This window comes from Chenopodium album, chromosome 15 (assembly GCF_948465745.1).
Source record: "Chenopodium album chromosome 15, dcCheAlbu1.1, whole genome shotgun sequence".
In the NCBI taxonomy this organism is placed as follows: Eukaryota; Viridiplantae; Streptophyta; class Magnoliopsida; order Caryophyllales; family Amaranthaceae; genus Chenopodium; species Chenopodium album.
The window spans coordinates 32,448,897-32,475,583 of record NC_137848.1 but is presented as its reverse complement, the minus strand read 5'-3'; the positions used below and the strand labels follow the sequence as shown (position 1 = coordinate 32,475,583).

Below are 26,687 nucleotides of genomic sequence, written 5' to 3'. Positions count from 1 at the left end.
TTATAAATATTTGATATTAGAATCACAATGTGTAGAAACATTATATGTATGTGGGTATTGATTGTTAATTCATTGAGTTGAATTATTTTTCAAATCTTTTCATACAATTTAAGAATTAAAAAAAAGAGGTTGTTTTCAAGTAGTACTTTGTATATCATTATTATATTTAGGATATAAAATATATGATTAAGACAAATTTATAAGTAAAATCATTATTACTCATTAAATCATTTTATTTTAAAATTTTTGTGAAATAAATATAAGTACCGTTGTCTTTTATCTTTCTACTATTAATATATGTTAAATATGGTATACATATATTTATGTTTTCACTCACCTAAATCAATGGTATATGCACTTAGTAATAGTAATAGTAATAATAATAACAACAACATTAATGATAATAACATTAATAATTATTAATAATAATAGTAATAATAATAATAATAACAACATTAACAATAATAACATTAATAATAGTATTAATAATAATAATAATAGTAATAATAATAGTAATAATAATAATAACAACATTAATAATAATAACATTAATAATAGTATTAATAATAATGTTGAAATCTGCTCTGCTCGGCTCGGCTGTGCTCAGCTCGGCTCTGCTATCCTGAAATCTGCTCTGCTGTGTTCTGCCCAGAAGCTCAAAAGAACAGGGCCTTAGACTTGTTTTTGATTATTGAAATTATGAGAATTTTTCTCTTCTTTGAGTTCTTTGTGATCTCTCCTTTGTGGTAAAATCTCAATCTTTTTCAAACTTTGTGATTGATTAGATTGAAATCCTTGTTTCTCTATACTTTGTGACTAGTGAATCAAGTTATTTTGTTGGATAATCTTACTTGGTGTTGATTATTTTAGCTTGTTTTCTTAGATCTTGATCCAAGATCATATCTTTATTTTTCTTGCACTCAAAAACTCACAAAAAAATCATCAAAAATAGATCTTTGTGTTCTTCTTTTCATATTAAAAGTAGTCTCTCTCTTCATAATAACAGTATACAAATCAAGAATAACAGTATACAAACCAATAATTACAGTATACTAACTAATAATAACATTATACAAATCAATAATAATTGAGCACTGACAAACAATTAATGTTGTCAATAATTTCAGCATAAAACTCATCATTTTTAATGGCTAGCCATAAGTTTGTGTCTCTGATAAGGAACTTGTCTATGTTTGAGGACCATGAAAATCAGCTGGAAGTTTTCCATAGCATTGCTCACTCTTTTTTTTTGGGTTATGTTTTTTGGATGGTTTTCGGTGATTTCTATCGGAGGTGGTTGTGTTCGATCAAGGTGGTGGCTGGTGAGGTGGGTTCCTTGCTGTAGGAGGTGGAGGTATGGTGGCAGAGGTTTGGTCGGCAATGGGAGCTATCCATGGAGGTGGGGAACGATTTTTTTTGTTTTTTCGAAAGGAAGGATTTAAGGGAGGAAGAAGATGAAAAGGAAAAAAAAAAAAAAAAAAGAAAAAAAAAATTATATTGTAAGATAGACAACTACGAGCCTAATACCTGATAGTGGGCTATAGTTACTCTCTAAGGAACAGCCCATGAAAAAAACATATTCAACCGAGAGAGAATATGCCGTGTGGCGAAAAGAGTACAACTACAAACAACTGCAGACACAAGCTGGTGCGACTCAACAACTGCAAGCACACTTTGACCTTCATCCCTCTCCCCAAAATCCAATTATCAGATCATCCAACACAAAACCCCAATTCCTCTGATTCCGCCCCTTTCTCATGGAGTCCGGCAACGGCCTCCATGATCTCCTCCAGATCATAAAACAACCCGCCATAATCGAAACATTCGTCGACATTTTACTCTGTACAGTTCCGATTTGGCTAGCCGTAATGATCGGCTTGCTCATTGGTTGGTCATGGCGTCCGCGTTGGACTGGTTTAATCTTCCTCGGCTTTCGAAGCAAGCTTCGTTTCTTATGGACTGCTGCTCCACCTGGGTTCGGCGCTCGCCGGCTTTGGCTCGCGTTTACTGCGCTCTCTGCCTTTTCTGTTCTTCGAACTCTTTGGTCTTCTTTGAAGGGGAATGCTAAACAATCTGTCGGTTCTAATTTATCATCATCTTCTAACAATTATTCTCATTTGGTGTCTGATTTAGGGCGTGAAATTTCCATGTAAGTTTTTCTTTTGGAAAATTTTAAAGTATTACTGATTAATTTTTGGGAGTTTTAATTTTATTGTTTATTTTCACGGAAATGTAGAATTCCCTTCAAAATTTACATGCTACTAGGACAAAAACAATCGATTCCTTTGTTTTTATTTTATTTGAATGAACTTTTTTTTTTTTTTTTTGTTCAAATTGGGAATTAGTATGAAGATTGTGAATTTTGATATTTGCTGATTTAATTTGAAAATAATGGATAAGGGGTTTGCTTTAAATTTTTATTCGGAGCTCGGTTCCAGTCAAAGATTAGTTGTTAAAATATTTGCAATCTTTTGTAGATGTAGTGGTTCTTTATATTATATATTATCTTAAGATTATGTTTACTCTTTCTGTGTTTGCCTCAGTAGCTGTTGTGTTGATTGTAATTTTCAAATGTTGTGTTGGTTCAATTTGGCCTACATTGTTATCTCCTAACCAATTTGTTCAAATTAAGTGGGTAGTGATGATGGGAAATGTTACGAAATAAAAGGTTTGATTAGTGACAATATCTTTTAGGAGAGTACTAAAATGAAATTACCAAGTAGTTTTAGGTCTAGTGGTGGTATCCCTCAGCCTTGAGGTTGTGAGATCAATCTTTGCCAAAGGCACCTTGAAGGTGGGGATCCCACATCCCTTACCCTTCTTCCTTACTCACAAGGGGTCATTTTCGAGGTTTTCTGGCTCAGCAGGGCACCTTTCCTTACCTAAAAAAATATTCTTGACCTATAAACAAACAATAGGATACAACTCTTGGTATAATTGCTTTGAGGGTTCATACACTCTATAAGTCTTATATTCTTGAAGAGGCTTTGAACGCAAGGTGAAACTTCTTAGGTTGTTTTGTTTCAAATGTGTGGTTAGAAGTGCTGCTGCCTTTAATAGTGTGTACAGAAACAAGTGTGGGATGAAAGAACTACTAGATTTGGAAGGATAAATGAATTAGTGGTAAGCCTGCAACCTACTGGTGAATAGTTGATTGGAATCATCAAGAGACATTTAAGGAAGAGCTCATGGATCTTCAAAGTAGTCTCAATACTCTCAAACAGTGGAGTGAAAGACGGTTACTTTTTATTGATCATATGGCTGAAATTGAGCAATAGAAGCGTTTTTTATGTAAAGACCAAGTGTGAGCCAATTAGTCAGGGGTTTCTTTCGTTTTGGGATTATATTGTTACCTCGAGATGTAATGTAATGTAATGTTTTAGACTTGTAGGGGTAATGAGTGTGGTGTTAGGAAATAAGGGTGTAATTGTGTTTGATTAATGTGGAACAAGTCAATGAAAAATAAGAACGAGAAAAGCAATAAAGAAAATAAACAAAAAACACAAGGATTTACGTGGTTCGGTCAAATTAGACCTACATCCACGGGTGGGGGATTCGAGAGCTTATTCAATGTAATGGAGAAAGAACGAGAGAATAATACAAGGAATCCTAAATCTAATGGCTCAGAAGGTATGATCTAATTGATCAATTAAAGAGTCCTTTTATAAAACAAGAAAAGCCTAATAAAAACCCTAAATTGTTCCCCAAGTATACTTAAATAGCCGTCATAAAAAAAATAAAATTTTAGGAACTATCCCATAAATTATCCTAGAGCCACAAGTCTTCATAGGGCCGAGCTATAACTCTCATAGCTCGCAACCTCTTCGCAACTTTCCAGCTATGCTAGGTCTTCGTAAAATGGCCATTTCTTTCTCGTATTGGGCCTATGACCTACTGTTGGAATGCTCTTGGACCAAGCTATCACCTCCAAGTTGAATCGCCTCAAAATAACTTGTAGTTTGAGAGATATCTGCATTCAAAGTCACCCCTACTAGATTTCGAGTCACAATTAAACATGAGGGATGGAGAATTGGAGAGGGGAAGAGAAGGGAATTAGTTCCGGATAAAACTTTGGACTACAAAATTGCATTCGAAGTGGGAAATCCTCTTATGGATGGCAAAAAATAATAATTTAACAGCTAAAGAATATTTAAGGAAATGACGATTGGATATTGATTACATCCTGCTTCATCCCTATATATTTTTTCAGGGATTGGTGTTCTCATTTTCTTTTTGGGGAATGGATAGAGGTTTGCTTGTGCATCTCCAATCATTTAGATGTAATGTGAGAGAGGAAGTAGGATGAATGTGTGGTAGCAAAGTTTAAGGCCTAAAGGGATTTATCACAGGAATCACACAAAGACAAATAAATGGAGGTGGTGAAGCTGAGGTGGATGGTTCCTTCCATTGTTGTTAGAATCGCAATCCGGATTGTAGGATCGTCTGATCATACGATCCAATTTTAAACAAACGATTTTGATCGGGTGTGGAATTGCTGAGTAAGCAGGATTGTTGTAGGATCGATCATAGGATCGTATAGGATTGGACGATCCTGTTTTTTCACTTGGATTATTATTGGATTGTACAGATGGGTCAAGATTGAACGAAATCGTGTAGGATCGGTTAGAATCGAGTAGGATCGGATAAAATGAGCCTAAAGCAATCAAACTTTTCGCTAAGCCTAGAAAATTACCATCCAACTACTTAAACTATAAATTTTATCATTTTTATAGGTTAAAAAATGTTTATCTAGTTATGTAGCAACCATTTTACTACTCCTTTTATCAATTTCGTAGGATCTTACGATTCTATGATCCGATTTTACTGATTCGATCCTACTCCCCTCATCGATCCAATGTGGGATCCCGATCTTGGCATCCTTGGTTCCTTCAACTTTAGTAAAGGTTATTGGACTTGCATTAGGTAGGGGGTGAGATGGAAGGCCAGGCAGGGTGTTGACAGGATGGTCATCGGGTAGGGTTCAAACTGGTACAACATTCAAGTGGCTTCAGAGATGCAATCAGAGTATATAGCAATTGAAAGCGGCGAGTAGGGCTTCTTGAAAAATAATCTGAAGCATTGTTGTGGTGACTGGTTCTAGACAAAAATTAAAAAGATACTTGACTGCTCTTTCCAAAAAGAAAAAAAAAAAAAACGAGGATACTTGACCACGTTTTCTACTTTTGAATTAATAGCTATCCCTTGTTATGGTGTTAATAAATTTGGAAAACTAGCTAAAGAACGTAAAAGACAGTTTCTTGATATATACGAAGATGAAAATCAACATGTCTCTATTAATCGGTTCTATTAATTTTTAGGTATGAGCTTGGATGTTCATTCACTTTCACTTTTTGGTTCTGTTATGGGAGTTATTATTGAATGCTAAAGTTAGTAAATATGTAGTGTTGAAGTTAAAATGTTATGCTATAGATATATCATATGAATGCTTCTTCTACATGTTTTGAGTAACCTGTCGAAAGTAGGAATTGGTGGTGCTTCTGATGAAACTCATCATAATATATTCTCTCATATTGTTGTTAAATGGCAGTAATAGTAATGGAGCCCTTGGAGATTCAGAATTTGAACATTGTGTTGTCACTGAGAATGACCTAGAACACCTCTTGCATATTCTTGAAGAAAAGGATGGGGAATTTTCTTGGCAAAGCTTGATGGAACGCACAACATCAAATATGTCATACAAAGCATGGCGTCACGAGCCTGAGGTATAAATTACTTTTCTTAACTTTTTGATGGAGAACGTCTAATAGACAGAAACCACCTCAATGCCAATTAATTTATTTCAGATTCCCTAAATAATTTTAAGTAAAAGGGAGAGTCTATAATCAAGTAGTGACTTGTAAGAGTGAGAAAGTACTCTTATGTCTTAACTTAAGTAAGAGAAACAAAACAAAACATCTTGAATGTCAAGTAAAAGAACTCCCCATCTGTCTTCCTAGGGGAAGAAAGGATATTTGGCTATGTGTTTAAATCAGTATAATTGTTTAAAAACTACTTTCAATGTTAATGAAACAAAACCCCAAAATATTTTTGGACTAAGGCTTTGTTGTTGTTAATGAAACAAAATCCAAATTGTCAACTCACAGCAATATTCCCAAAAATGGGAAATTAACTTAATCCAAAGTCACTTTCCAAAAAAAAAAAAGCTAACTTAAATGGCAATAAAGAAATTAAATTTATCCATTGTGATTGAAAATTTTCCAAAACAACAAAAAGGAAATTTTTTGCCATTTTAACATGCAAGTCAAACCTTAGTTTTAAAAGGCGCAAGGCACATTGAGGTGAAAAGGTCCTTGGATGCCTTTTATAGTTAAGGTGCACTCAAAGTGCCTAAAACCTTAATAATCGTGTTGAACATATCTCGTACTCAAAACAACATAATACTTATTGTTCGCTACTATAAGATGCAAAAGGAGGGTTTATATCAAAGTTATGGATCACAGCTAGAGGTGTAAAAAACCAACCTGAAACTAGTCGAACAAAACTCGATAAAGATGTCGATTTGTATCGACACAATAATTTAGCATGACTCAAATGTGAAGTAGACCTGACTCAACCTTAACAAACCCAACTAGATACCTGAATTGACACCTCAAATCACAAACATGATCACATCAGTAGTTAAACTTCTTTCACTTTATCTACTTTACACTTTAAAGTTTTAACATAGGTTATTTGATTATATATTCTTAAGTTGCCATTCTACTTCAAGTTACCTCTTTAATGGGCTCATGAGTTGGGAACTTGGAATTTTGTGTCAGCTTGCTTATAACACCTTAAGGCATGCCTAGGTTGATGTGAATGGAGGGAGATAATCATTGAGATAACTCATCACACCCCTTAAAATGAAGATAACAATTACCCACAACCATCCCATTTTTAGTAAGTGCTGGTTGCTTATTAACTATGATGTTGTTCCTTCATTTCCTGCACGGGGGGATGGGTCTGGTACAGGCTGGGTATGACTGAAATAGGTATTCGGGACGTCTTGACCTTAATGGAGACGGCTCTCTCTCTCTCTCTCAGACTTGAATATCTCTTATTCAGTCCACTAGAACTCATCCAATTCGATGTTTATGAAATAAAAATAAGGAATTATTTTAGGTATTTGATTTGGAATGAAAGTCTTAGATTTTCCATTGGGGTTTTATTAGTCACTAATAAAGGTAAAAAAAATAGAGTTTTAGAGGCCTGATCTTTAATAATTAATAAATAAAAATTCTAAAAAGTTAATATTATGAAAATATACTTTAAGACAATTCTAACAAAGTCCCACATGATATGCTCTATAAGGAAAAATTTTAAATTACCACCCGTAAAACACACCTTTTTTGAAATAACCACCCATTATATTTTTTATTTTATTTTACCACCCCTTAAATTAAAAAAATATTTAAATCACCACCTTTTCTTTCTTTCCGGTCATTTTTCCGGCCTTGGGGCCCACATAATGGCTATTAACAGCTAATTTGACCCATATTTTCATTTTTTCCCTCTATTTTGTTGTATAAAACAACTTCTCACACTCCTCCACAATATTGAAATCATTTACCTCAAATTCTCCAAATTTTCACAAGCTTTAATTTGAAGAATTTGACCTAACCTAAGTCCCAATTAGGTAAGCTCAATTCTTTTTGTATCTTGGCAAATAATTTTGGGGGGGGGGGTTTGGAATTAGGGTTCCTCACACAAATTAATTAGGGGTTTTCTAAATTTAGGGTTCCTGACACAAGTTAATTGGGGTTTTCTGAAATTAGGGTTCTTGACACAATTTAATTGGGCTTTTTTTTTTTTTAAAAAAAATGAAATTAGGGTTCTTGCCACAATTAAATTGGGGGTTTTTTTTTTTTTTTAATGAAATTAGGGTTTTTCAAAACTTTTATTATAAAATTGTACTTTTGTTCTGAAAATTCATAGAAACCCTAATTCATTAGTATCAGGAACTCTAATTGACGAAATACCCCAATTAATTTGTGCGGAGAACCATAATTTAGTAATCCCCCAATTTCCCAATTATAATGTGCCAAGAACCCTAATTTTAACAAAGAATTGATCATACCTATTTGCAAAATTGTGCGTCTACACTTGTGGGGGGTTCGTCTTCAAATACAACTTAGCAAAATCCGTGAGAATTTGGTAGAAATTAGAGAAGAATCAATTAATTGAGTTGGGGGAGATGTTTTACCAAAAAAAAATCGGGTTTGAAAACATTAAAGAGGCTCAGTCGTTAGGTGGGGCCTACTAACGGAAAACTCACCGGTTTTTTGAAAATCGTGGGAATTTACTTTATTTTTTAAATTAAGGGGTGGTAAAATAAAATAAAAAATTTAACAGGTGGTTATTTCAAATAAGGTATGTTTTATGGGTGGTAATTTAAAAATTTTCCTAACTATAAATCACAAAGCTATTCAAAGTAGCGTTTGTAAATAGTGTCAAAAATGTGTCAACTAATACCAAACGGTGGAAGTATGATATAGTGAACTAAAAAGTTGTTTGATGCTTCAATAGTACTTGATAGTTGTACTTTTGCTTTTACGCTATTTTTTTTCTTTACTCTTTTGACTGCTACCTTCATATTTTCAACAACTAATTGTAGTATAAATGATTATACTCTATTCTCTCTTAAATAATGGAGCTCACTTACAAATACAATTTATGGTAGTGATTACTTTTATTTGTTTTGTAGAATTATCTAAAATTTCTGATTTTTTTTTGAATAAATTTTGTTACATCAACTCAGCACCCTATTTATTTTATTTTATTTTAGGAAATTTTGAATTTTAACACCACATAAAAAACACGAAAATGGTTTTTAACACCACAAAAAAAAAACACTTTTATTTTAACATCCCAAAAAATTGGATATTACCACCACTTAACAGATCTTTGAATTAAATCCGTTAAGTGGGCCCCATAAAGTACACGTGTCACAATTTTGTTGGCCGAAAAAAAAGTTTTTTTTTTTTTTTTTTTTTTTTTTTTTTTTTTTTTTTTTAATAAAAAAAAACCCTAAAACTAATATAGCCATGACAAGGGGAAAAACTACGTCGTTGACTAATCCTCCCTAAGTCAAACTAAATTTATAAACACTTAACAAACCTAAATACAAGTATAGAGGTAAGTCAAGGGTCGAACCCAAAGGAACAGTTATATTCAAGTTCTTTCAATTTGGGCGCCTAAGCTAGGTCGAAGCCAAAGGTAAAGAGGCAACACTAACAACTAACAAACAAACAACCAAACAAATAAACACTAGGGAATGAGAATCAACAAATAATCATGACAATTGCAGGGAAGAACATGCCAATCAAAGGTTGTGAAGATTAATGATAAGAGCTATCAATTAGAATCAAAGAGCTATCTCCTAATCTTTAAGCTAGATGTCTCTACGAATAACAAACTAAGAGAATCACAATCCAAACCAATCGATAATTGCAATTCCTAAATCAATTGGTCGTGTCATTAGCAATTACAATGCAATCTAGCATAATTCTCAAAGCCTAATCGAATTACACACATGCAAACTTTCATTAATCACTTTAATCTCAACAATCAATCAACACAATTCCCAAATTAATCACAATCAATCAATCATACAAGTTTTACCCAATCCCTAGCCAAACAACTACTCAAGAATCATCATCTAACCAACAAATAACTAAAGAAATCAAGAATCAACAAAATATCAAGAACAATTACACTAATCAAGAATCAAACATCAAAATAAAATCAAACAAACATGAAATTGAACAAAGCAATAAGATGAGATAGAGTTAGAAAGGCTCATTGATAATAAAGAAGATCTTCAACTCAATTGTGACCTTTGTATCAACACTCTCTCAAATCACCATTGAAATGTCTCACTTTCTCTCTCTAAATGTACTCCTAAACTAACTCTAAAACTAGAGAGAGAAACTCTCAACTAAGCTAAAAATATGATCAAAATTATTTCTAAAACTTCTTCTCCCTCTAGAAAATGAAGGAATTCTATATATAATAAAACTAACCAAGTAGAAGTTAGTTAGACGTCTAAAAGAAACCTCAAAAGGCGCGTCCACTTATCCCTAAGCGCGGCCGCAACAAAATGGATACTGAAGCAGGGGAGAGGGAACTGCGCAGCCGCTTCTGGCATATGTGCGGCCGCGCCGGCTTGGTGCGCTCGAAGATGCCCCCGTGCGCTCCACATGATGCATGTTGGTGAGGCAGTCACTTGAGGCCCTTACGGTAGGTTCAACACCGTCTTTAATGTCCACGCGGTATGAGAGTGCGGCCTTGAATACTTGCCTCTTGTACTCCAACACCTTTGAGCTTCAAAAGGAGGAATCGGGTTGCATCTTTGGCCTTGTATGCCCCGAGAGAACGTCAATGAACTTCTCGAATATCACCATCTTCCTAAAATCAAAGAAAAGCAAACAAGTAAAGGAGAAAATGCAAAATAAACTAAGAAAAGCAAGAAAGTAAGGAAACAACTAAAGAAAATGCAAAATAGGGAAATTACAAGTAAAACTAGAGAAAAGGAGATAAAAGAAATGCAAAAGTAATGAAAAATCATCATAAAAGAAGCTAAATGAGTGCCATAAATGACACTCATCAAGCCACCCTACCACCACCACCACCAACACCAATACCTGACCACCACCGACACCCACCGAAAATCTCTTCCCACGCCACCTGTGCAGCCCCACCCCAACCTTACCTAAACGCACCGGGAACCACCTCCCGCAGCAAGACGGACACCCAATGTAACCCCAAAATGGCCGCCCTACCCCAAAATGGTCATGAAATCGGTCACCAATGGTCGAAAACAGCCGGTTTTGGGGCTGCGTGGTCGATTTCGACCCTAAACCAGCCGATTTCGGCCATTAGTGGCTGATTATGTGGCCGCTTTTAGGGAAAAGCCGGCTGTTTTGGGTGGGTTGTAGGTGTATCGGTCAGGTTGTGGAAAAGGGTCAGGGGAGGTTTTCGGTGTAGGCCTGGGGCTTCACTGTCAGGTGGGGGAAAGGGTGCCTGTTGTGGTGGTTACGTGGCTGGGGTTTTAACTTTTTTTATAATATTTTTTTTTTTGTTTTTTTTTTAATTTTCTTTTATTTTTTAGCCAACTATATGAAGACACGTGGCATTGTGGCCCCACTTAACGGATTTTATCCTAAAATTTGTTAAGTGGTGGTCAAAACAAAAATTTGAGGATTTTGGTGGAGTTATTTGATTTTATTTTATTTTTTTTTTTTTTTTTTTTGTAGTGTTAAAAACCATTTTCGTGTTTTTTTATGGTGTTAAAATTCAAAATTTCCCTTATTTTATTCTTAATTTTTTTATAAAATTATCTATAATTTTATTGTTTTGGGATGATGAGTTTCTATCCCACTACCTGTTTTTGCTCCCGTAACCGTCTCACAAGCTTCTCCGGCAAGTCGGAGACATTTCACTTTGAGAGATAACTCTACAACCTTATTTTAAAAGTACATAAGAGTATGCTCTTGTATGCTTGAGAAAATATATCTACTCCTTTGAATTTACATTCCCTTGGATGCTTATTTTCTTTCTACACCTAAGTTGGAGGTACTCATAGTTTTTCAAATATACGGAAACCTACAATAAGTTAATACTAGTCATTTCGTTTGTTCTGATTTTGTTTTTTCCTCTTTATTTCTTCATAAAATAAAAGACAAGATTTGAATCTGTTTAAGTGTTTAATGTTTGTTAGAATGCTCCAACAATATATCGTAGTCGAACATTATTTGAGGATGCAACTGCTGAGCTGGTGAGGGATTTTTTTTGGGATGATGAGTTTCGTCCGAAATGGGATCCTATGCTTACTTATTTCAAGATATTAGAGGATTACTCTCATACAGGAACAATGATTGTTCACTGGATCAAGAAGGTATATTTATCTTTCGTTTCTTTTAATTGATTTGAATTTAAATGCCAAGATCTCTAATTTTGAGAGAGTATATTATAAACTGGTATCTTGTGTGTGCAGTTCCCCTTCTTCTGTAGCGACCGAGAATATATTATTGGCCGGAGAATATGGGAGGCTGGAAAGGCTTATTACTGCATTACAAAGGTATAGTCTAGTGAATTAATTTTCGGTCAGTATACTATCAATAACGGTCATGGTTGCGCTATCGATTTGATGCCAAAGTCTTTTAAGGATTTTATATTATTATTATTTTAATTTTTTTATTTTTGAAGAAAAGGTACACGTGGAAGTTTGTACTCTATAAGAGGGTATTTGGTTTGTGATATTTAGGAAAGGGTAAGAGAATCAAATTGGTTTACTCCCTTGTTTGTTAGGACAATTTAATTAATCTCTTTACCCTCTTCATGCCCCCAAATTCTTTTACTCTGATTCCCCCCTATTCCCTTTCTTCAAGCCTCCCACACTACTACCAACACCACCACAACTCTAACCACCACCCACAACCATTAACCCCAATCACCACCGTCCTAGAACCAAACCTTATATATCATTTGCAGTAGAGCTCAGTGAAACCTATATGGAGGGGGTAAAAGTAAAGCAGGCATGAAATGTATGTATGTGGCGTCCCAGCCTCACACCCAAAAGATGGAAAAAGTTGAGGATAATCAAATTTACCTTTTCATCTCTATGAATCCTATCTAGTCTTCAAACTATTCCAAAGATCTATAAATCTGCCAAACGGCCCAATTTCCCCAAGGGTTAGTGGGAAAACTGTGATCTGAGATGTTCAGATGTTGTGCCATAATTGGACAATTGAACTGGATAATGGATCTTGTAAGCAATAGACAAGTATTGCTGATGGAGATGCTCTTGCATTACAAATTCTGATGGAAATTCTCACTGGATGATAGCAAACTTTTTTTAGAGGAAGGATCAATATTAAAAACTATGTGGGTGTGTGTGTGTGTGTGGGGGGGGTGTTTAGAAAGAAATGTTGGTGTATGGTTAGGTTAAATGAAAAGTTGAAGTGGGGGAGCGAAGGGACCATCAAAGGAAAAAAATGCTTGCTTCATTTCAATTGCTACTCTATTTGCCGCACATTAATAGACCGAAATGGATCATGTAATACGTATTATGACTGACATATGTCGATAGAGAATTATTTGTAATAAGAATTTCCACATGGAATGGTTTGCTATAAATTTATAAAAGGGAATTAGTTGTTTATTAATTTGGGATTCTCAAGTGTGGACATGTATTGAGCCTGTATGAAAAAAATTAGATGAAGGAAGTGCATTCAAAACCTGCTATCCTTTTTCAAGTCTTTTATCTATGTTCAAATGATTTGACTTTTCAATTTGCTTCTATATTACGTCTTTCTCTCCTTTCTTTTCGTTATTTGTCTCAAGCTACAATTCTATGCCATAAAAGTCAATGAAGGTTAAACAAGTTCAAAGGTGAGGAATAGTGGCGCCATGGCGGGGTGGAGCCAAGATTTTCATTATGGGTGACTTTCAAAATTTCGTCAAAAACATTAAATACAAATATAATTTTCTTGATACTTATTTAAGTCTTATATTTGAGTCATTCCTATTTTGAGAAAGATTTGTCACTCAAAAGGTATTAGCCAAAAAAGAACTAAACCTTCTCTTACAATGATGTACCCAAGAATTTCATCTTATGGGTTCGAAATGCTTGAAGCATGAGAAAAAGGAGTGCCAAAGAAAATTACAATTTAAGAAGTTTAAATGAAATTTTAAATGCAACTTAAGGTGGAAATTGTTCAGTTTTGTGATTGTTAAAAATTTGGTGGGTGTGATTAATCTTTAGCAGTTTTTTTTGTTTAATGTCCTTAGTTAATCATTTTCATCTTTGGATTTTTCTTCAGGGGGTTTTGGGGTTGTCATCTTTCTAGCAATTATAAAATCTTAAGGTAAGATAAATTTTTTTAAAGGAGTGAGTGCTTAATTAGGTCTAGGCGAGACGTTTTGGGTTTGGCACACAAAAAGCGCCCGAGGCGTAGATGAGGTGCACAACTGCACATGAGGCAAACTTCAGCCAAAATTTTTTAACTGCCCATATACCGTGCCTCACTTCAAAGAGTCGCACTGACCCCCTAGGCACAGAACCCCTAGGCACAGAACCCCTCTCGCTTCAGTGCGCCTTGAGCTTTTTTAAACATTGCTCAAGACTCGTAGAAACTTAGGGGAAGATGCAAACCACTTGGCTGTAGCATATTTGCCTACAAACTATGTACAAGAATTTGTTTTTAGAGGACATGTGTTACTTTTGTTCTTACCTAGCTCTAGAGGTTGAAGGATAAAGAGGATAGTAGGCAATTACATTGAAGGATATGAACCTTGTCACCACCTAGATGATTACTCCATATGAGCTAGGTATTTAAACATTCAAATCATCTTTTAGGAATAAGCCTTTTACACCATAAATAGATAGCTAGAGAGTGAAGTAGAGACTAGAGATCGTGTAAGGATATTATGGTCTAATAAAAGGAGTTTATCATAAGCGTGATTCATTTAGTAAATAGTTAGAGAAACATAGTTAGGGCGTTAGGGCGAGCGCATATACTCAATAGTGGATTAGGAAAGTTTTTGGTGATAATTCATAAGTTGAATGGGGAAGTTTTTGGTGAAAATCAGCACGATTTACTTTATTATTATTATTTAAATTATTTACTACCTCCGGTACATGTTTTGTACAACATTTTCCAAAAATGGAATATACACCTTATGTGAAACACATTAAAGAAAATTTTATTAAGTTATTGATAACTTAAAGGAAAAATGAAAACTAATAATCCCATCTTTGTCAATTCTGTTCATAACAATTTCACCTTCTCAAAACAATGCCACCTTTTAACATCATTTTCTTAAAACAAGCCTTTAACCGGATAATGAAGTTGATAATCTGTTGGAAAAGGTTACTAGCCACGTGTAACCTTGTAATTGGTTTTTTTTTTTATTTTTTATTTTTTAAATATTAAAAACAAAAAATAACAATCCAACCCCCTTCCCTAATCCCACACTAACCGGAGCATCCCCCTCCCCGCTGTCAACCACTAATAATTGTAATGCTCATGTCGTCTGAAATTGGAGGTCGGAATTAGGGTGTGGGGGGGGGGGGGTTTCGTGGATGGTGGGCTAGTGGTGTCAAATTTTATGAAATTATATGTTCAGTAGACAAGAATTTATCAATTGGAGGTCTCTCTTTAACCGTGTTGAGGCTGAAGAACTTGCTCATAAAGTTGCTGCTCAATCTGATCTTATCAATCTTCAATCCATCAATTGGAGGTCTCTCTCTTTTACTCTGCTTCAATTGTTTTTTTTTTTTTTTTTTTTTTTTTTTGGGAATTTTTCTGAAATGTCTTGTTCAGTAGACAAGAATAATGGTATAAATTGGATGGATTTTTGGGGAAGAAGATGATAATGTTTTATGGATTTTTGAAAAAGAAGTGAAGTCATTGATTCCTGGTATTTTTCATGGGTGTAATGCTGCTGTCTTTGCTTATGGTAGTACTATTAGTGGAAAAGCTCAATTTTGTATTTTGTAGGGAGTTTCGTGGGTGATGGGGGTGTCGAGTTTATGGGGCATGGTGGCCAGGTGCAGGTGCGGATGAGGTTTCAAGTCAGGTGAGGGATATGGTTAGGAGTTCAGGGTGCGGTTTCAAGTGGGGATCTAGTGGTGGTTATATGGAGGTCTGATGATGGTGGTTATGGAGGTCTTGTGGTGGCTATGGTGGGTTACCATTAAAATGGATTAAAAAAAGTGGGAGGTAGGAGGAGATATGTAAGAAATAAAAAATAAATATTAAAAATAAAAAAATTTAACCTGTTAAACTGGTTACAAGTAAAAAAGATCATTTTGAGCAAATGATGGGTAAAGGTGGGATTGTTTCCAGATTTCGAAAAGGTGGGATTATTTTGAGCAGAAATAGCGAAGGTGGGATTATTAGTTTTCATTTTTCCTAACTCAAATTAATCTAATGATTTTCACTTAATTCAACCCTTCACAAATTAGAACCATCCTTTTCAACCCCAATCTACTACTATACTTTCATTCTTCACCCATTTTTCTCCATCTCCTTCAACCATCACCTTCAATGGCAACCTCCACCACCACTACCACCGATCTCCACTTTATCTTCATCTACACACAAATTTCTCTCTCTTTGTTCAATTCCCCTCAATTCGATAGCAACCCTGCTATGGAAGTCACTGGCGTTGTCCTCTTGCTTGTCGCCACCTCCGTTTTCTCTCTCTTCCCATTCTTTTTGTTTCATCATTACCGTTGAAGCTCAAATTTGAAGGTTTTATGGTCAAATTTAACCATGAAAACTCTATATCTAGAGTTTTGATGGTTAAATTTGACCAATTAAAGCTCTAATTGATGATAGAGAAGGCATTAGTTTGTCATTTTCATCCCTTTCCTTCATATTTTTAGGGTTGGGTTTTTCTTAGGGGAGGGATTTATGGTGGATTTTGCCGGTTGGAGGTGGTGGTTTTGGGGTTGGTACGGCTATTTGGATAGGGTTGGGTGGGCATTTCAAGGTGGGTACGGTGATTTCGAGATGGTGGAGTGAGGTTTCAAGGAGGGTTGATTTGGTTATGGGTGGTCTTGTGGTGGTCTATGAGGTAAGGCAGATTTCGGGATCTTGGTGGTGGGCTGTGGTTTCATTCGGTGGAGTGGGCAGCCTAGCTGTTGGGGGTACGGTGCGTGGGTGGCTCGACGGGGTGGGCGGTCTGGTGGGTGGTGGTGTGTGTGGTCTGGTGGCTTGGTGGGTGGTGGGTGGTTGTGTGTGCGGTTTCAAATGCCCCCACTATGTTAATTATGCTTTCCCTTTTTTTTTTCTTGGGGTTTGTGCACGTAACATGTAACGAAGGTAATATTTTTTATTGTTCATTTTTCTTTTAACTTTGGAAAACTAGTGCTTATTATTATTAATTATTTGTACTTTTCTATTATTTGGGCCGAGTAAATCCCATTATGTACAAAGGTTATGTAGTCTAATCTTATAACTCCGTGAATTTTCTGTAAAAAGTGTGCAGGATCTACTTTTAAGTTTGGTTTCTCCTGTAAAACTAAGCTTAGGAAACTTTGATATGTTAGTAAAGTCACTTAAGCTGTGACTTTTTGTGCATCAGGTTTCAGATAGTAGTGTAAGACTCTTCATTTGTAGACCTCCATAGCCCCACAACGGTGGGGCTTTATATTTGTTGGTTGTTTCACAGAGATCTGAAGTCACTCAGAGGAATTCCTTCTGTGCTGCATACCATTAGTAGTTCCTCTTGATGTACTTTATGCTGTCTTATTTGTGTGCAGTGTAATCTTAACATAAATCAAATGCATGAAATGGAAATTTTCGTCACATGATAGAGTTCAATTAATGATATTCATTTGCTCATTGCAATTTATAAGGGGGTCCCATTTACAAGTTTGCCCAAGCGTGATAAGCCAAGGCGTGTAGATCGTTATTTTTCTAGTTGGGTTATCAAACCTGGTGAGTGCATCCAATCTTGCACCTTTAAATAAAATCTTGTCAATATTATTGCCTTTATATTCTGCAGATATATTTATTAATTTATAATTTACTGGTGAAAATTGCAGCAAAGTCTCTTAGAGATGGACAAGTGACTGCCTGTGAAGTTACTTTGGTTCATTATGAGGACATGGGTATCCCTAAAGATGTGGCGAAGTTGGGTGTGAGGCATGGAATGTGGGGAGCTGTTAAGAAACTACATTTCGGCATGAGAGCATATCAAAATGCTCGGAAACTGGGGGTATCCCTTTCCAGGTGTGCTGTGATGGCAAGCATTACTACAAATATTTCCTTTGGGGATACCTCTGAGGGAGCTTCTGGTGAAAACGAGCAGAGTCAGTCTTTAGACCTTCAAACATGTAAAAAGCTGGGCATCATAGACTGGAAATGGGTTCTTATAGGAGGAACTGTAGCAGTGATTTGTGGACTTCAAACAGGGGTTCTTAGAAAAGCTTTGTTGGTTGGAGCAGGGAGGAAAATTTTGCGGAGCTGAGATACATTTATCGGGAGTTGTAATTCTTGTATAAATGGTAGGATAATGTATCTCGCGGTATCCTCAAATATTCATTCATTTGGCGTTAACATTTTCTTCATCTTCGTGTAAGAGTCTCTTTGTAAAAATTACTATGTATTTGTTCACCCTCCAATTCGTTGTAAGTTGCAGTTAACCACCGGCTTTCCATTGTACTAAACCATCAGTAGTTTTTATATGTAAGGTTGAAGAAGTACTTGTTTGTAGTTTGTACGGAACCTTAGCCATGTATTATTGGAGTACATCCTATTCATTTATCTTATACCTGTTACTATATTAAGGAGCTAATGTTTGATACTACCTTTGTTTCTTTTTAGTTGCAATTTTTTTTTTTTTTTTTTATCTCACAAATAATACCTACCCTTTTATTGCAATTAAAGAGAAGTATTTCCATTATAATTAGTAGTCTTTGCAACAAAATGTAATCTTGACAAGATCAGAGTAACAAAACCTGGACTTCAATTCCTTGACCTTCATCTCATGATCCTGACAACACACGGTCCATTTAGAGTTGCTCAATTATTGACGTGCTTGGTTATCTTTGCTCAATTAATTAATTTATTACAAGGTCATCAAAGAAGTTAGGGAAGAAACATATTAATTTTAATTAAAATGTTGATGTCTAATCTATTGCAAGAACTTGAATACTCGTAAGCAGAAACAAAAGTAAAATTGATCAATTGTTGATTAGTATACCTGATAAAATTGACCCATACTTGATTATATGACCTGAAATGCCTTAATCATAAACTAACTAGCTGAACTTTAATTGAAATTAATTCACACAATTTGACTTGATCTGATCCGACCCTATTGGGTGCATGTACAAGTGCATCCAACAATTCAACCACATAAATCATACCAAAAGAAAACCGTTATGAAGCTTCATAAGCAAAATTTAGATAGGTAGCCCTCAAATCATAATATGACACTGTGTTATTCATGAACTCCAAAACAAACAGCTCAAAAGCTGGGATCAAGAGAGAAAGCATTCACACTCCCCAGGAAACTAAAAAACTAAGAAAATTAAGCAAAGTTCATTCATGAAACATTCAATATTGGCCCTTATAATTAGTAAAGGGTTTGTTGGTAATGGAACTACACATTGAGAGAGAGTTTTTGAGCTGCAAGTGCCTCAGCTTCAAGTGTGGGTTCCCAAAGAATTGTTGTCTCAGCTAGCAAACCTGTTACCACATATGGGTCCATGTTTGAAGCTGGTCGCCTGTCTTCTAGGTATCCTGTAGAGAATCAGGACATTAGTACAAGGTTTATGTTATGACGGTTGCTTTACATTGGTGCAACTTTCTCACAACCCCTTTAACTACGTCACATTTGCAATGATTGTATGACTATCTTACCTTTCCCTTCCTTTTCTGTATCACGTCCTACACGGATTGAGCAACCACGATTGGCAACACCCTGAACAGGTTATTTGCATAATATTAACACTTTGAATAACAAATTAACAATAAGCAAATATTCACCTAAATACAGCCAAAACAAATTGTGAAGTAGAAAATGGACTTATACCCAAGAGAATGTGTTGATGTCTGCAGTCTCATGCTTCCCAGTCAACCTTCTTTCATTCCCTTCTCCGTATGCAACGATATGATCTCCATGGCGTAGAGACAGATTCAAAATCGCCTTCTTTATCACTTCATATCCGCCTTCTTCTCTCATTGTCTTTGTACTAAGTTAAAACAACAGTTGCATTCATTAATATTAAACTTGAAATATTTTCAACAGGTTAAATTAACACATTCACAAGACTATGCCAAACAGTACAAAAAATGAGATGAAAAATGTAATGAAAATTTCAAGTTACCTGTAATTGGTATGGCAACCTGCACCATTCCAGTCACCCTGTCGAAAAGGTAGGTGTTGGAGAAATGTTCAAATTTATTATATATATGCTTAACAAAGAGCTGATCACTAATACAAAAGCATAATGGTAGTACCTCAATTGGCTTTGGATCAAGTGTCAGAACTACACCAATTTGTTCAGTAATCCTCTGTTTGAAGGAAAATAAACCAGTTAAATACTATTAAAATGTCTTTGATGTATGATTATTAAGTCATATTTACTGGACCAAATTGGTTCTGATCGAGTCAGTTTCAGACTTTCAGTTGGAGACTAGTACAAAATGGCTACATTTTTCCCTGCACACCACTGATATAGTTTAAATGTTTTGGATAATTGGGTACAAATTAGTTTTGTCGAGACTTGGGTATGGCAATAACTATCCTATTGTAATTACTTGTAAGTATCCACTATAACCGGAATTATATGTCATCAAACACCAAACATTATAGTGATTGGTGAATACCTCAAGTATATATCTGGCACACCAGACATGATCTCCAGCTTCAATACCAACACTAGGACCAACTTGGAATTCCCACTGCAGGAGCAAGTAAATGTAGCATTTGGCTAGTTAGCTATAAAAAGTGATGAATTACTGATGATAGCCAAATTACAATGGTGTAAGAAGAAAACCTGGCCCGGCATAACCTCCCCATTGGTTCCACTAATGTTAATTCCAGCATATAGGCAAGCTTTGTAATGAGCATCAGATATGTCACGTCCAAAAGATTTTTCAGCACCAACACCGCAGTAGTATGGACCCTAAAAATGCCAAAATCACAATTCATAAGTAAACATTGTTCTATAAGCAGAACAACGCATCATGTTTAAAAGAAATGTCGGTGAAATGGAGGTAAGTGACAAACCTGGGGACCAGGATAGGCTCCTACAGGCCATCCCAAGGGCCAATTAACATTTGGTTGAAGCAGCGTGTATTCTTGCTCTATTCCAAACCTGTAGAGGGATAATTAGTATATAGAACGAAAAAAGGGCACAGAGTAAAGAGAAATTTTATCTAGCAATTTGGAATCCTATAAATGTTGACAGCCCTGAATAATTTTGCAATATGCATGCTTCGACCTGAAGTCTAATGGGGCCATCTTTACAGTGAAATCCTCTGAAAGTTACTGAAATTTATGGTGATATTGCTATCATCTCGTCCCCTAACACCGCCCTACTGCAAGAAGATCTGTGCAATGATTCATGAAAACTACAGGGAAGTGGCAGTCCCTTTTTCCTAACAAGTTTCCCTTTCATTTCTATTTTATTTTCAGCTGCCAACTTCTTTCAGGTAACTTCAACATTTGATTTCAAACTGATGACTATAAGTGTAATCAGAATACTTATTGTCAGTGCAGGAAAATTCATACCATGGAACCTCAGAAACAACCTTTTGGTTGTTGAAGATCTCAGCAGCTTTGTGTCGTTTATTAGTTGGGATCGGTTCTCCTGCAGGTGTGTATGTGTCACAGATTACCTAAAATACAGTATAGAGCAATTAGGATTGCAATCTTATAATATTAAACTTTATGTAACATCATAGTTTTGATTATCTAGTTCTGTCTATATTTAACTCACCAAGATATTGTTACCACCACGGAATGGATCCTTGAAAATTGCTTGGGGGCTGTAGCGAAAGATATGTGACAACAATAACTTAATCATCATACACTAAAAATCTCAATCCCCGGAACATACTTGCTTCGAAAACAAGACAAGAAATTTGTGAAACATTATGAAGGTTTGTAGTTGTCCAAAAATCTTACTATAAGATTACTTCACTGTCTTCTCCTGGTGCTTGCCCTGTGCTTGAACCATCATAGTTCCACTTGGGAAGCTCAGATGGATGCTCAACAGGTTTCGAGATAGTCTGGTGCATCAAGAAACATTATTTTAGGAAGAAATTGTGAAATAGCTGCAATATTTAAACTATGATTATCTATCAAGCTACATTGTCAATGTCACTATACCCTTGATTTGCTTCGAAGATCAATTCCAGTTCCTCCAATCCTGTTCCAGAGCACAATTCCAATTCAATTAGTTCTATAATTCATTACGAGCCACCAGCCTAGCTTTGCTACAAATGAACAAAAAACAAGCATAGCCATACAGCTATAGTATAATCATTTTGATGCTACAAGAATATCATCTAGCCTAAAGTCGTCAAAGTTTCAAAAATCACATCAGGAAAAACAATATACCAAATGTATTCTGCAATAATCTTGTCAGTGTATGGACTGACATCCAAATTGAGTAGTTGCTCCACCCTGTTTATGGTGCCGCTGTCAGACTTGAGAGAAGAACATACTCTAAACTTGGTTGAGCACTTCATAGATCCCTTTTGACCTTGTTTTAACAATATGGAAGTCCAAGGGCTTGGGGTCATTGAACTTGTCAAACCTTTCGAGAGTTTCATCTGACATTGCATGCTAGGTGCAAGTATTTGTGCCATGTTTGGTCACTCCTCCCTACGAAACAAACATATCAATAACAAATATTAGAGGATTACATCTGTAAATTATTCTGAATCAGCGACAATGACAGTGAGCATATGTTTTAAAATTCGGTCTCAGTTTACAATCATCAGCTTAAAACAGCCTACCATATCATATCTTGTATTCTCTGATGTGAGTTCATTGAAATATAGAATGAATGCAAACTGAAATGTTAGTCCTTAATGTCTCAACTTGGATTTGGACTAACATTTCAATTTGGACCACAAACATTAAAGCTTCCCATAATATAGCCGAGCTCTACACTTGCACACGGATATATCTCTTACTCGAGTATCCACAACTGAGTAAGATATATGTACAGGTAGAAGATAGCAGGACGATCTAGTCATCTACGCAATTAAACTCACTCATTAGGATAGCAAAACATGCTTTTTGCGATAAGGGACACATTTAAGTCTGGAAAAACCGTGGAATTATTAACATACCTCAAAATGTTCAGAAGTACTTAAGATGAGAAAATGACATCAGAACAACTATAAACACACACAATTGAAGTCCATTAATTGTGCAACTAATGCTTATATAGTATTAAATTGGTATTAGTACTTTGTTTTCTTTATTTGTTCTCTAATTAAAAGCAAAAACATCCAAGAAAATTCTTTTTGCTAAATTAATACAAGTAGGACTAATTTCTTTCTACTTTAGCCAACTGATCTTCACAGCTGATCATAACTTCTTTGACCAATATTTTAGTACAAATTGAAAATGATTCCGTTTCGCAAAATTCAAAAAACAATAACAATCCTGATTGGATCTAGCCAATGCCAAACTCTTGGAACAATCAGATAAACAAAATCAAGCTTCTGACCCGAGAAAGTCGTTGGAGTAGTACTTAAGACCTGGGATCGAATCTCTCTACGACGAACAAAAAGAATGTCATTCACAGTACAACACTATAGAAAATGCAAAATGATGCAAACCTTTTTAATTTCAATTAACCAACTTTTCCATGTCATTAACTTATTAAATCCCTACTTTTAATACGTAATACAAGTACAACACTAAATACAATGCAATGCCAAAAAAAAAAGTAGTAACTACCTGAGCTCTTAATCAGTTGGAGAAAAAAAAAAGTTGGTGAGAAGATTGAATGAGGAAGAACAGAAGTGAGAAAACAAAGGTGGGTAATATTGGATAGTTTAATAATATAAAAATAGGAAGAAAAAAATAATGAGATTTGGCTTTTGCAAAGTAGATAGGGGTGTTGCACATTGAGTGGTGAAAAAAACAGTTTGAAAGATGCTTTAGAGGCTGCAAGAGAATCTCTGGACTATATTTATGGAATGGAATGATCATCGTCATGTTGGAAGTTAGCTTTCTGATAAGGTTTCTTTGTCTTGCTATTGTCATATTGCCTTTGTGCATTCCACGGATAACATGAGGATGATTCAATTTTCAGCTTTATGATACGTTATATTCACTTGATTTTTACTTATATGAAATTAAATGATTTTATCTGAACTTATCTAAACTTATTAGTCGTTATCATAACTTTTTTTGCCCTAATTAACCCCGATCACAACTTATCTGAACTTATTTTTTCTAAACATATCTTATATGAACTTATCTGAACTTATTTTTTCTGAAATAATTGAAAATAAGGTGAACAAATCAGGGCATTACTCCTTACATGTTTTTAAATGTACATTTGTCGAGACTCAATTTTGACCATTGATATCTTTCATCAATTAACTTATACTAAAAACAAACCTAAAATGACACTTGTTACGATGTTATTAATAATTTCCCTCCTTTTGCACTTTTTTTTTTATTTTTATTTTTTATTTTTGCCAAATTTTAATGACTTCCATTTTATAAGCTACAATAATACTTATTTCTATTTTGACAACGTATCTAATCCAATTATACTCAATTAAATTTTTTTAACATATATTCTATATACTATTAATCTTTTTGTTACAAATATACTAACATAGATTAAAAATAAGGTATTGAAATATATCATTGTCCAAGATTATTATAATATTAAGGAGTATCAATTTTTTCCTCCAACATTAATCATTTGACAATAAAATTTATTTTAATTAAAAATAGAAAAATCATTTTGGTTGCGTAATTTGTATGAATCTTAAAATTATACATAACGTTTATACAAACAACTGAACAAAATTATTTTATTATATTATACTCCCTCCGTTTATTATATTATATTAAAAATAGAAAAATCATTTTGGTTGCGTACATTTGCCGAGACACAACTTTAATTGTCAACTTCTTTAATTAGAGATTATTAAAAATTATGATTTTTTTAATATATAAAAGCAGACAATATGACAAATCCAACAACATATTATATGATCATATTTATATTGCATATTGGTAATATAAATTAAGTAAATGATGACACATGAATAGTGTAAAATATTTTAACTCAACATATATTGAAAACTTCAATCTAATTACCCTACACATTTTATGCAATGTGATTATTAAAATTAAAATAAAAATCGCTACTACTCACTATAAATATAGTTTAAAAAAGTTGATTATGGAATACTAATTATCCTAAAGTAATATAAAATCAACTAAATTTTCATTTAATGCCGGTCAAAGTGTGTCAACAAAAATATAAGGACAAATGTATATGAGTTCGTATACAGGTACTAACCTTTTTTTTTTTTTTTTTTTTTTTGAAGACATATACGGGTACTAATCTAAGCTTATATTTTCATTTTCTTATATAAAACCTAATAGCTTCTAAATTTCTAATACTAAATTATTTTTTTTATAAAATTCAAAATAATAACCTTTACGCATTTGGTATAAATTAAAATTCAAGTTATTTTGTCACAAATATTTTTTTTTGGATAAATTATTGTTAAATTAACAACCATTTTTTATTCCACTCAAAAAAAAAAAAAAAAACAATAACAACAAAAAAAAACTATTCTTTATAATTTTTTTTGTAAAGTTCAATTATAATCGTGCATGGCACAGGACTTAACCCAGTTGTTTATATTTGTAAAAAATGTAATGAGATAATTGAATTATAAAAATAGATATTATGACTAATCTAAAGATATACTAATATATAACTATAATAAAACTAGTTTCAGTCACAATATTTTATTAAAATTTACAACAATTTATAATTTAAAAATTATTCCCTTAAAAAAAGTGTGATAAAGTTTCATTTTTAAAAAATTTTCTAAAAAGTAAATTTTAGATTGTACCCAATATACAATATGAATATCTTTTTAATAATATATCAACTTATTTTCTATAAGTAGTTGCTAAAAGACATATTGATTAAGGAGGAAAAGATTGCATTACATTGTAATTTCTTTCCTAATATTAAAAGATGTGGAAGATTTGGAGTAGGAAGAAAAGAAAATTAGTAAATTAATTTTTTCTTAAGATGTTTTGGCAAATATATATATATATATATATATATATATATATATATATATATATATATATATATATATATATATATATATATATATTAAGTAAAGTTTTTGGAGGGAATATTTTTAATCAAATGTTAACACATGTTACTTTTTATTCACTTTTAGTACTCCCTTCGTATTTTATTACTTGCTCTACTTTCCTTTTGTGGCCGTATTTTATTACTTGTTCCATTTTCTTTTTTGGATATCTTTCACAACATTTACCAATTTCTTCTTTCCTAGTAGACCCCAACTATCATACTTTAAAATTTCTATATTCTCTTTCTTCTTAACTATCATACTTTATTTTTCCACCAATCCTACTTCTTTCATATTTTATTACTTTCTACTATTTCTCCTAAAATTCCGCATAGGAAAATGGAGAAAGTATATCTTTATAGATTTTGTGAGTTACGATTTACTTCTTATATTTATATATTTTTTTAAATGCATTAGTTTGACTGTATATTTGCCGAGATTCAATTTTGACCATTAAAATTGTAATAAAATGTAATTATAAAAATAAACATTGTGACTAATCTAAAGATATACTCCCTCCGTTAAGTGCCCATTACCAAATTTAGAAACCCCACACACATTATTTATCTTCTTCTTTTTGACCATATCATCATTTTATAATATTCTTTTTCTTATATTATACCTAGTGGTCCCCCATTTTATTTATCTCTCTCACTCTTCCAAATTTTTAATTCATAACAATACACACTTATACATTAATTTACTTTTTTTGCCTAAAACTCCTCGCACACCCTAATGGGACACTTTACAAAAAAAAAGTTGGGGGTATTGTATAACTATAATAGTAAAAAAAAAATTAAATTAAATGTGTTATGTGAATAAAAAAACATAAAGAGT

At 34.0% G+C, this 26,687-nt stretch overlaps 2 protein-coding genes across 2 annotated transcripts; one reads left to right on the top strand and one right to left on the bottom strand.

The window, feature by feature from the left end:
* The first annotated feature begins 1,571 nt into the window (after nucleotides 1–1,571).
* On the top strand, nucleotides 1,572–18,321 carry LOC145583092 (uncharacterized). The gene is made up of 6 exons (XM_081640229.1): nucleotides 1,572–2,149; nucleotides 5,549–5,723; nucleotides 11,720–11,896; nucleotides 11,996–12,079; nucleotides 17,369–17,450; nucleotides 17,558–18,321. Exons 1-6 carry the CDS (start codon nucleotides 1,758–1,760, stop codon nucleotides 17,980–17,982), a joined length of 1,335 nt encoding a protein of 444 aa, XP_081496355.1. The 5' UTR covers nucleotides 1,572–1,757; the 3' UTR covers nucleotides 17,983–18,321.
* A 613-nt stretch (nucleotides 18,322–18,934) lies between these two features.
* On the bottom strand, nucleotides 18,935–23,635 carry LOC145583093 (glutamine synthetase, chloroplastic). Its single transcript, XM_081640230.1, has 14 exons — nucleotides 23,443–23,635; nucleotides 22,087–22,353; nucleotides 21,856–21,895; nucleotides 21,652–21,755; nucleotides 21,464–21,512; nucleotides 21,256–21,362; nucleotides 20,752–20,839; nucleotides 20,519–20,647; nucleotides 20,349–20,423; nucleotides 19,980–20,033; nucleotides 19,847–19,884; nucleotides 19,552–19,711; nucleotides 19,380–19,440; nucleotides 18,935–19,259 (listed from the first exon to the last, which is right to left on the bottom strand). The coding sequence occupies exons 2-14, from the start codon at nucleotides 22,335–22,337 to the stop codon at nucleotides 19,120–19,122; spliced, it is 1,296 nt and encodes a 431-aa protein (XP_081496356.1). The 5' UTR covers nucleotides 22,338–22,353; nucleotides 23,443–23,635; the 3' UTR covers nucleotides 18,935–19,119.
* Between the last annotated feature and the right edge of the window lie 3,052 nt (nucleotides 23,636–26,687).

Bases quoted from the DNA above. Each gene is read 5' to 3' on its own strand.
- LOC145583093 (XM_081640230.1), bottom strand. From the start codon at position 22,337: ATGGCACAAATACTTGCACCTAGCATGCAATGTCAGATGAAACTCTCG. The intron at 20,648-20,751 runs GTTTGTCACTTA...TGGCATTTTTAG, and splicing joins GAGCCTATCCTGGTCCCCAG to GGTCCATACTACTGCGGTGT. The intron at 19,712-19,846 runs GTAACTTGAAAT...GTTTTAACTTAG, and splicing joins GGTTGCCATACCAATTACAG to TACAAAGACAATGAGAGAAG.
- LOC145583092 (XM_081640229.1), top strand. From the start codon at position 1,758: ATGGAGTCCGGCAACGGCCTCCATGATCTCCTCCAGATCATAAAACAA. The intron at 2,150-5,548 runs GTAAGTTTTTCT...GTTAAATGGCAG, and splicing joins TTAGGGCGTGAAATTTCCAT to TAATAGTAATGGAGCCCTTG. The intron at 17,451-17,557 runs GTGAGTGCATCC...TGAAAATTGCAG, and splicing joins TAGTTGGGTTATCAAACCTG to CAAAGTCTCTTAGAGATGGA.